At 50.0% G+C, this 11,366-nt stretch overlaps 1 protein-coding gene across 4 annotated transcripts; it reads right to left on the minus strand.

The window, feature by feature from the left end:
• Positions 1–610: 610 nt before the first annotated feature.
• CCDC71 (coiled-coil domain containing 71) lies at positions 611–11,260 on the minus strand. 4 transcript variants are annotated; one of them, XM_085320460.1, is made up of 2 exons: positions 3,742–11,260; positions 611–3,393 (listed from the first exon to the last, which is right to left on the minus strand). In XM_085320460.1, the coding sequence occupies exon 1, from the start codon at positions 8,899–8,901 to the stop codon at positions 7,690–7,692; it is 1,212 nt and encodes a 403-aa protein (XP_085176586.1). In that variant the 5' UTR covers positions 8,902–11,260; the 3' UTR covers positions 611–3,393; positions 3,742–7,689. The 4 variants fall into 4 exon arrangements, with proteins under 4 accessions (XP_085176586.1, XP_085176588.1, XP_085176585.1 ...); XM_085320462.1 differs by having other exon boundaries at positions 611–1,280; positions 3,152–11,260; XM_085320459.1 differs by having other exon boundaries at positions 611–2,338; positions 3,152–11,260.
• Between the last annotated feature and the right edge of the window lie 106 nt (positions 11,261–11,366).

Genomic DNA, 11,366 nt, shown 5'->3' on the forward strand with positions numbered 1-11,366 from the left:
TCTCTGTGAGAGAAAACAGGTAGTTGCCAGCTGCTCCCCAGTACGGGGAAGAGATGATGCTTGTCTGAGGCCACAGGCCCAGCACCATTAGTGCTGGGCCAGCGCACCCACTGCCCAGCGGTACAAACTGGGTCCGGATCACACGCAGGCGAACAACAGCATTTCTGTTGAATTAGTCAGCCACAATACTGGCTGCAGATCAGGCAGATGCAGAAAGAAGTTAGAGGATGAGCAGACAGTCAGGACCTGGCAAAGAGCCTGTCAGCACAGAGTCAACCCAACACGTATCTAGAAACTAAACTAGCAGATTTATGCCAGTTTACACTGGTTCAGCACCCAGTAGCACTTGTTTGGAATATTTTCGATCCTGAGCCAGGCATTCTTGAACTGGATTTAGGTAACCCCAAACCCCACCGGGGCATTCAGCACTGCACTGGCAGGAATCGGAGAGTGGGAGGAAGAGAGCGGCGGCGGCAGTCTCCAGCTATGCATGTCCTGCACAGCGGCCAAGCACACCGGAGACACCGCCCCGTTGAGTTCAGCTGGGGTTCAAGTTGGGAGCCCCAAGAGGAACGGCCTGGCAGGGCCCAAAGACAAGTTGGACACGCTGGGCGGTTCTGAGCACCATTTTACTGAAGGGCTGGACACCTGCTGGGACTTCATAACAAAAAGTTCACTTCATGTAAGAAAAAAGACAGTCTGTTTTTTGTCCCATTCCCTCTCAAGAGCGGAATAATACTAACACTGCCTTTTCACTAAACAATGCCATTCCAAAATATACAACACAGTGTGGAGCAGCCCAGCCTCATATTAAACATTAAATATTAATATAGCTTCAAAAACATTCTACACAAACAAATGAAACAGTATAAAGTTCATACAAGAACAAAGTGATCAGTTGTAAATTCGCCATACAAAAGTTTGTTACTCGTCCTTCTGCTGGGCGATGGCCGTTTCCCATCGGGCTCGCTGGGACAGGGAAGCTGCGGGGCGCTGGCACGAGCAGTCTGGGCATGGCAGGTCCCTGCTCCCACGGGCGTCGCTCAGGATTTCCGGCCACCGGGGAACATCTGTGGCTAAGCTGGCTGCACCAGTCCCAGCCAGAGCGAGTCGGTCACACTGCAGTCATGGAGCCAGTTCTCTTGGAGACGATGGTCGGCAAAGATGAGTTCACGGGGCTGGGCAGTGCTTCTCGCTACCCTAGATCCCCCATGCCCCACAGACCGACTGCTGTGCCACTGCTCTGGAAATAATGTTCCTCAGAAATGCTGCATCAGGAACTATGAGGAGAGAATGACATTACACTCCGGACACTGCATCCTCCCCGTGACAAATTCCAATGCTAATCACGTCCCTAACTGGGCCTTGGTAGTCTGACGGGCTGGGGCATGTTTCAAAGTGCTCTGCTTTGAATTCTAGGCCCCTGAGGGAGGAGGGGAGGCATCTCTGGGGGCAGCTTTGCAGCACCCTCTCTTTTATATCAGCACTGTGTGCCTGACTGTCTGTGGGAATCATCAGACTCTCACAGGGGCTGCCTGTAGCAACAGGAAGGGAAAGGGCTAATTAAGACAATGAGGAGAGAGGCCCAGACGATAATAAGGCCTTTCAGGGACTCCCCAGGGGCAAGGCCTAATCATCCCCGCAGGGGAAGTTATTTCAGATGCTCATACAAGGAAGAGCTGCCCTCTCTGTGAGGGCTTCCAGAGGGAACAAACCAGCACATACTGGGGGCTCTCCAAGCTGAGAGCTTGGACCTTCCTGCGCTTCCCTTCCTCGTGACCACCTAAGCAAAGCCAGTTTGTGCAACTAATGAGAGATGGAAACCAAAGGCTCAAGGAGGTGCTTGCTTCAAAAAGGCATCTCCCTGCCCTCCAGGGCCTGCAGCACCAAGTGCCTCACGTAATGCCACCAGACAGAGAAGGAAAGACTCCTTTAGCTGCCAGGGATGGAGTTCAAGAAGTGCTACCAGTATGCTACACACTTAGCTCCCTCTATTTGGGGAAATCCTCCTGTAGCAGAAGCAAACAAAGCTGGTCAGACGGACACTGCTGGCATCTTTGGTTTTTCCTAATCCCAGCTTCTTCATTTTTCACCAGACTCCTCTATCTTCTTAAGCAAACTGAGGGGTCCAGTCACAGCACCACTGCTTTGGAGACAGCAACCAGCCAAGCTGCTTAGTGCTAATGCTGTCACATCTACAGATACTGTAGAGTCGACAGCTGAGGTTGAGCTGGTGATGAGGGCTGGCTCTCCTGCCATCTGGGACAAGGTCTCTGCTCCAGAGTCAGCAAGGCACCTGGCACCTGTCTAACAGCATCCAGCTCCAGGCAGGAGCAGTCTGCAAGGAGAAGGAAACCTGAGCATGGCACAGAGCCCAGGAGCGTGAGGGCCTGGGAACCACCTTCCTTGATACCCTCTCCAAGGACGGTCCCAGCCTGCCCAGCTCAGAAAGAAAAGTGCTGCAGCACCTTCGAGAAGGCAAAAGCTGCCACAGAACAGTGCTTTTCCTCAAGCCACCTCAGCTCCCAGAAAGCTGCCTCCATCTGACCACAGGATCAGAAAGGCCAGTGTCGCTTTGTATACTGAAAAATAGAAAGTCACTTCCACCCAAACCAAGCTGCTTGAGCTGCAGGTGCTCCTCGCAGCATGGCACGAACTCTGCCAAGCATGGCAGAAACCAGGATCCACCACCTCAACCTCCCTTCCAGTCTGGGAGGCTTCCCAACTAGCGTTACACTGTCCAACTGCAGTTAAGAGGCAAGTTTGCTCTCTGTCAGCACACGTACCTCATGCTATGGCGATAGGCCCAGCTCCCAGACAAGGTAGGAAACTCTGGCCCAAAGGGAAAGCGTCTGGAGAGACTGCTACCCTTCTGCATGCTAGCAAGATCTGGTCATGCAACCAGGGTGACAGTCACAAGTCAAAGAGCCAAACCGCTACTCAATCTTGTGCTCATGTCCAAAACCCAGGGCATCCCCCCATCATGCCACAGTTGGGGCAGGGGGATTTCCACCCAGCTCCACCAGTGGAGAAGTGCTGCTGGTGTCTGAGGGGGCTCTGGCAGCAGGAAGGCACAATACATGCAGCTACCAGGCAGGGCTGTCGAGCTAGACGTGCAGCAAGCCCTCAGCAACTGAATGACCCCACTCACCAGTGGTGCTTTACCCCCTGACTGCTGAGATGGTCTTAGCTGGTGACTTGAACTCTGTGCAACGGAAAGCCAGACAACGAGGGCTTTCAGCCATGCCGAAGGGAGCAGAACGCCGTCTCTGTAGAACAGGCTGCACCAGCTCCTCACCGCTCTGCAGGGGACTGGCCGCAGCAGGTCCTGGAGCAGGGCTGTGCTTGTCCTGTGAGCATGGCAGCAACAGGCTGGGCAGACGATGCTCTGGTCTGAGAAGTATCCAGCTACATTAGCGCTCACTACGCTCTGCAGAATGAACACACCTCTTCCCCAACTAAAATACCAAGACATTTAGAGTTCTACTAGCGGGCTACAAAACAGGAGTAAAAAAGAATCCCTTCTTATTTTGCAAAAGAGTGCTTAAGAACTTCTGCACAAGGATCACTACTGTAGCTGGCTCTGGGGTACAATGCAAACAGTTTAGAAACAGCAGCACCACACTACGTGGCTTGCAGGGAAGAAATTTATCCAGCTGAAAGTAGTGGCAGAAGGTGAAAACTGATCCCTGTGCACATAAGCTTTAAAACAATGTTTCTACTAATTAATATAACTTCAACCTGGTATGCGATGTCAGCTCTCCCTTCACCTGCCTGCCGGGTAAGATGCTCTCCCCGCGGACCTCACTGACGCACGTCTGAAGCACACAGGAAGCCGGTCTGGTGCAGGTGAAGCACAAACTCTTGCTTCTCAGCAGCTGAATAAAAGGAAAAATGATTTCCACAAACTCAGTCTGAAGAACAGTCCTTTCAACTCTGTTTGAATCATTTCTTGAAGTGACAGTGGCACAAATCCATGTGGTAAAAGCATTCCTAAGAGAGTGTCTCCAAAGCTCTTGGCTGTCACAACGCCTAGGAACAGCATAGGCCAGGTTAGGCACTTGGATGAATTCAAAGTGACTAATACAGAAACAGGTCTGAACAACCTGCATACAGCACACTCAGAGACCAGAGCATTCCAGGCAACACATTCTCTACCTGCCGTGCCAGTTACTGCCATGCAGATCTCTGGAAGGCAAATGGTCTAATCGTAGCTATAGAAAATTTCAAGTTGGAAGGGACCACTTGAGATCTCTGGTTAGATCAAGCTTTAGACTTGTTTTGATCAGACCTTTAATCTTCCCTAAGCACCAGCCAACACACAGTTACAGCACAGTCCCTTCTGCAGCCTCCTGCACACCAGTGTCAAAGGACCCAGATGCCAGGAGTAGCTGCACACAGCCACAAGACTTAGGACCGCAAAGTCTACCACTAACAGATTGCAGGGACCCTCTGTGCCAACACTGGACTCACTGGGAAGTAACTGTCAGGCAGCACTTGCTGACATTGGCACAGAAGCTATAAAAAAACCTCTGTGACTAACAAGCTGCATTCCTTCCAGCCAAATTCCAAAGTCATCTGCACAAGAAAAGAGGAGACATCAGGACAGCAGAGAATCACTGTGAAAGGCACACAGCAAACCAGATCTGAACTCTGAGAGCTCCACAGCTGCCTGATTAGCTCAGGTGTCCTGTGGTCCCTATTACAGATAGGCAGAAATGCTGCCAGGGATTTGACTGATCACAGGCAAGTCCCTAAGTGCACAGTTTCAGGGCGCTCAATTCCCTCGCAGGAGCCTCAGTGATACAGCCTTAGCACGCAAACATTTCCAACACCCACTTCTCTTTGCAGAGCAGAAGACCTTTAGGCTGGTGACCTGGGAAGGATACCAGGCGAGCCATCATTATCAACTGTTTTCAGAACTCAGCTCAATGCCTAGAAAGGCACAGCTCTGCTAGGGCAGTATGTTCTGCTTGATGTGTTTAGCAACAGTATAAGCCAAGTCTCTGACTGGCAAAGATTCAGACTGGTGAAACGCAAGAGGTGACAGAACAGTAGGGAGGCAGGGAGCAATTCAGCAGAGAGAAGTACGACAAAGGCAAAGGATACATCCTGATGTGTCGGCCTCAGGTGCTCAGCTTCCTGGAGGCTGTTCAGGCAGGAGGAAAAGCAACTTCAATCTGAATTCAGCTGCTCTTCCCCCTAGAGCCCAGGCACTCGGCTAGAACATCTGCTCCCTGCACAGAAAGGGCTCTGGAGACTGTTCTTGGTGCCCTTATATGGGGTTGGGAACAAGGGGAAGCCACAAGAGCAGCCTGTCAGGCAGCAATACCACAGGCTGGAGTTCAGAGCCCTCCTCAGGAAACAGCCAAGAAGAGAAACTCCAGTGCAAGGCTTCAAGACCTGGCATTTGAGAGCGTGGGAATGAGAAGGGTCTGAAGGGATGGAAACAAAAGAGACAAAGCAACACTGGCTGGGCAACAGTGATGGAGGGTCTCTCTTCATCCAGCATCATGTCAGGAAAGGGGATCTCTCTGCCAGGGCATTTTAAAAACAGAAGCAGAAGAAAATATTTCCTCCTGCTCTCCAGCCAACCAGTGGCATTCACAGGTCAGCCTCAAACACTGCAGCAAATTATGATCTTTGACAGCAACTCAGTTACGCACAGCAAAAACACAAACCCAAGCGTGCGACTCACAGCCTGCAACCACCTCCTGAGGTGGAAAACTTCTACCCCGCTAACGGCACTGCCCTACCTGGGGGAGTCAGGAGAGCCCTGGTTGAGCCTCAGGACGCCCAGTTTCTCCTCTACATACTTCAGCTTTCCTCTCTGAGCTGGGGATCAGATACTGACCCTTGCTATAAAGCACTGAAATCCAGACAGATGCTAGAGAAGAGCTGGAACGTAGGGAGTTGTGGTTTTCCAGAGGAGCTCAGCCTTCCAGCCAATATCCACATGGATTACTAGGTCAGACAACTGATATTTTGAGCTGGTGAGAGAACAAGTCAATTACTTGCCTGCTGCTGCAGAGGTCTGAATGTACTTGGCCTGACACTGCTCCCTCTCCCCAGGCTGCCGTATTTTGCTTTTGCAGTATCCAAACTGGGATCTTACAGTCAGTCACAAGTAGGACTACGAAGGCTGTCCCTCCCAGGTGGCTGCTGCAGCACCAATTGCTTGAACATGAGTGTTTCTCATGTAGTTTGCAGATCCTCTCTCCGCAGAGAAGAGGCCTGACCTCAGGCTGTGCAGAGTCTGCATTCACATCCAGCAACGTGCCCCCAGGTGCAGGAAGCCTCATCACAGCCTGTCTGCAGCGGTTCTGCAGTGTCTCCTGGGGACGGGCAGAGCCTGCAGTCAAGAGAGCTTTCACACCTACCACAAACCATCTTACAACATCCCAGAAACAACAGCAGAGCTGTTATCCATCATGTGTTAATGATGGTGGGGTAATTCTCCTCTCCTACTGCTTCACCCCCACAAACTGATAGCAAGAAACTCTCTACATTTGTTTTAAGTGCTGGCATATATCCTCCCAATCCTTCTGCTTTTCTGCTTTGATTCAGACTCAGATACTCCACTGAACTCAAGGAGAGCCAGGATATATCTAATACATTCAAACACAGCAGATATCCTCTCTACTGGCACCTAGAATCTGCTCCTGAAATGTTCAGTAACAGCAAAACAGTAAGTTGTGGACAGGAAAGAGCAAGTAATTGCTATTAACAGCTCCAGCTTTTAGGCTGGCAACAGTCACAAGTTCATTTTCTAAGTTTGCACCTGGGATACAAAGGAGCAAAACACCACTGGGATCTGAGACAGAATTGCTCTTTGGAGCAAACCCATAAGATGAGTTCAGAGCTTCTGCTACCAAGAAATGGAGGAGGCACCTAAAAGTGTCAGGCAGACTTGCAGGCAGTAGCCCAGTAACACTCTTGTGCCTGTGTGGAGGTAATACCAAAAGTACGATTAGAACAATACTCTGACTATCAGCTGGTCATTCTCCTAAATTGTATGATGTTTTTGGAGACGAATGAGTAGCTATAATTCTGCCTGCTTCTGAGCTGTACAAAAGAGCCCAGAATACTGTCACAACACTGAATTACAAAGAAATCCTGGCACCTTTCAACAAAACACTGGCTGAAGGGGAGGAGGAACAAAAGCTATTGAACCCAATCCCAGAAGAGTGGAAGAAGTGCATCTTCCCACAGTTCCTGGGCAATATGCACATATATAGATATATAGATATATAGATAATAAAGTTATAAAATTTGATCAAAATAAAACCAGTAAATGTACAGCTTGAAAAAGAGCAAATATCACAGTGCATCAATGTCATGAGAAAGTTGTATGTTTTCCCCCTGCATGAGAGCACAGCCTGCCACATTTAGAAAAGATCCCACAGAAAGTGAACACTTTGACCTGCTCAGCTTGCTGTGGGCAAGGAGTCACCATCCTGTATTCATAAACGTGGTTTTGTACTTATGCAGTCAGTTCTGCATAGCAATGGTAGACAGCCAGGAACAGCACTGGAGCAGGCTGCTCCATCTGCAGGTATTAGTCGACATGTCGTCACCAGACACTAGAGATCCAAAGTTGATCTTAAACTTCTCCACACTCTGGCACCTGGCTCATACTTACTTACGAAAAAAAAAAGAAGAAAAAAAAAAGTGACAAAGTGAAGAAATTCAGGAGACACTGTGAGAATGAGACAAGGGCTGAATTCGGATCACAGGGGACAGGTTGACCCTAAGAATTTTCTGTGCTCTCCTCCTCACTTCGTCATCAGAAGAGTTGTCCACCTTGATTGCCTGGAATTTCAGCAGATTCAAAGTGCTCTGAGCCCGCTGAGGTTTGTTTTGGACAGGAATGGTATTTGTTTTCTTCTTCTTCTGTGGTGCTTCTCTCACCTCTGTAGCTCTTTTCCTCTTCTGCCCGACAGTCTCCTGGTGACTGCTGCTAGCCTTCCACTCCATTTTCCCCAGGGGAGCCTCCTTAGCTTTGATTTTCAAAGCCTTGGATTGTGCTGCTACAGTGTTGCCTTTAGATGAGCTCCCCGTGACTCTCCCATTGAGGACTCCCGAGGCTTTGCAGGCATTACTCTCCTGCAGCACACCACCCTTTGGTCCCTTCAGAAGATTTAATGTGAGGGTGGCACAATCTGGTCCTTTCTTCAGACGCTTATAACCCTTAGCTTCTGTTATTTTAGTGCTCTTGCCTGAGGAAGACTGCCTCGGTGGACTCGAAGCCTTGAGGAGTTTAAGGTCTGAGGGCGAGATTCCAAGATGCCCCTGTTTGTACTTGGATTCCAAACAGGATGCGGTGGTTTTCAGTGGCACCAGAGCCTCCAGAACCACAGACAGTCTCATTGCTGGATACACATCAGGATACATATTCGCAGGAAAGCCCACTGCCGAGGCCTTAGATGTGCCAGATCTTGTCTGCTTCAGGGAGTTTAGCAGCAGATTTGTGGAATTACTTTTAGAGACAGGCTTAGCAGAGACCTTAGAAGAGTTCACGGAAATGCTGGTGGATGAAGCGGGCACCTTTGCCACAGCTGCTGTGTTTCTAGCTGGAGTTTTAGCAGAATCGGATGCGGTTGCGGCAGCAGCGGTTGCTGCAGTGGAAACATGTTGTGTGCTCTCTTTTGCTTGATTAGGCGTGTCTGCTGTACATGAACTGTAACCATATACATCTTTACTCCTTAGGATTGTGGGCTGATAGCCTTCCTCCTTGAGGCCCTGAATAAAGGCCACCAGCTGGGTCTCTGTGTCTGAAAGGTCCTTGGACATTGGGTTGAAGACTCGGAGGGCTTCCTCCAGCACTTTTTGTCCTGCAGAGGAAATTCTCGACCAGGAATGGACAGCTTTTTCTTCCACATTGTTCACTGCAATATTCATGGCATTAGGCAAGGAGGCGCTTCAAAAGGTCCAAATTACTGGAAAAACAACACTTGACACCTCAAAAGGAGAGAGAAGATAGTTAGCTTACAGCAACTGGAACCATCTCGCATTTTTAAGTAGGGACCTGAAACCATTAAGACTAGACCTGGCTACTCGTAAACATCAGGTCTGATTCTGTGCATAAGTCAAATTAGCAAGAGCATCATGAAAATTCTGTCACTGTTTTAAAACTAAAGCATCTCTATTGCAGAAATAACTTCAGTCCTAAACAAAAGTTTCAGGCAATCCCATCCAACCCATCCCAAGTTGAACTGTTCCAGCGGTTAACTCAGTGAAATTTGCAGCTCATTTCCAGTTTGAGTTTGATAAGCCTCAGCTTCTGGTAATCAGATCTCATATCTCATTTTGCCTTTGTAAAGCAGCCCTCCATTAAATGTTTTCCCTGTGCATGTACTGAGAATAACACGATCAAGCCATCTCAACACTCTTCAATGAACTATACAGCCTGAGTTCCTCAAGTCTATCCTGGTGTCACGTTCAATTTTCCAGCTTTCTATTTGATTCTGCTCAAAACTGATGCTGAGTCCCTGCCAAATTTGCAGCATCCTCCTGAAGACAACAGAGCTGGAGGCTATTTCAGTCGTGCTTCATTGATGCCAGGCACTGCGGAAATACAACTCCATTCCTTGTTTTTCCCCATGTTTAAACAACGGTCTACAACATGCTGTCACAGCAAACTGCTGTTGACCCAAGGATACTCACAGCCAAGTGAGTAGGAAGTAGGAAATTCAAGAAGAGCAGCAAGCAGGAAGCAGATAGCATCAGAGCCGTGCATACAACGGCCTGAGGAACGACACTCAGCTCACCCGTACAGGCACTAGGCAACTATCTGCCTTGGACGGAAGCACTAACTACTGCTTTTAAAAAAGGAAGTTGAAGAGCAGCCCAGGCAGGAACCTGGGAGAACTCAAACTATCTCACATTGAGCTGGCTGCCCAGCTGACTCCACAAATGAAGCAGTGGCAAGAGGTTAGTCTTTAGCTTCTCAACTTCATCAGGAGTGTTCAGTGAACAGTCTTCTTCAGAGAAATGTTGAAGGTCTCACAGACACTATCAAAGAGGGCAGGAAGCGAACGAGAAAGTCATGACTGGAAAATTAGCACCTGAGCAGACAAAGTTCTCTCTAGAGCTCCAATTATTCTGCAGCCACAGAGCCCGGGAGAGTCAGTTGTGAACGAGGTGTCCGTGCCACCACGAATGGTATGGAGAGAAGACACAAACCTACAGCTTAAGCCAAAAGTCGACAAAAGGATCCCGAAGGGGCAGCACAGGTCAGCAGGTAGGTAACAGGCTCCACATGATTGGTTCATCTCCATCGAGTCTTCTGTAGACGTCGCAGCAGAGGGATTTGGAGAAGGACAATGCAGTTGCTTTGCAACAGTCAGGACATCTCCCATAGAGGCAGGCAGGAAAGAAAGCACCGCACTGAAGCTGGCATCATTGGCTAGATATTAGATTTGTCATCTCAAAAATGAACAAGAAGTACTAGGTAGAGTGAAGCAAGTGAGGATGCAAAAGCTTAATTCTGATCTGGTAGAGAGGGAGAAGGCACAACTATCAGCAGGTTTTCAACAGATAACAAGCAGGTAGCAAAATATTTAATCTGCCAGGAACTTCATGCTGCACGCAGCCCAGGAACAGCCAGAACACCTCAACAGGTATTTCTATGTCATCTGGGCTGGGACCTGACATTTATGGCAACTCTGTTCCTATAACACATGGTACGAGAGAAAGATGGCTGTATACAGCTACGCGCTGATTTATCTTGTCCAGCCAGAATCAAGTTTGTTCAGTCAACACATTATCTGAGGATCTGCCCTAGCAAAAGCATCAAAAGGCCACAGACCCACAACGCTCCTGATACCGATGCAGCATCCCCACAAGCAGAGTGCTGACAGAACGAATCCTTACGCAATGCTCCAGCTCTGCCAGGCCAGGCTTAGCAGTCTGACTACCCAGGATCAGACTACAAGCCCTTGACGAACCGGTGGGCTGCACAACGCTTCACTGGATGCACTGGAGGGGCGAGCGGGCTGCCAGCGCAGACGACACCGTGGCGCTGGGCTGCGACAGGCTGCAGAGATGAGCCCGTGGAGGTTGGTGTGGACACCAAGGAGCACTCACTGGAGACCACCCACGGGCAAGCAGCCTCCGGCTCGGTGTCTCGCAGCGTTCTCCCCCTCTGGGGAGGGGACGCCCCGTCCCCGCTGCCCGCCCCTCACCCTAGGCTCGGCCCAGCACAGGGAGACCTGACCGGCCACCCTCGGCCCACCGGCTCCCGCGGGCTGGAGGCCCCCAGTGCGCGGGCGCCCCACGCGGGGCCTGTGCGGGGAGGTGTTTGGTGCAGACAGCGGGTGCGGCCCCCCCGCGCGGCCTCCGCGCCAGCTCCGGGGCCCGTGGGC

Source organism: Rhea americana, unplaced genomic scaffold (genome assembly GCF_003343005.1).
Source record: "Rhea americana isolate MKP2758 unplaced genomic scaffold, rheAme1 scaffold_639, whole genome shotgun sequence".
Classification (NCBI taxonomy): Eukaryota; Metazoa; Chordata; class Aves; order Rheiformes; family Rheidae; genus Rhea; species Rhea americana.

Excerpts from the sequence above, each read along its gene's own strand:
- CCDC71 (XM_085320460.1), bottom strand. The coding sequence starts at position 8,901 with ATGAATATTGCAGTGAACAATGTGGAAGAAAAAGCTGTCCATTCCTGG.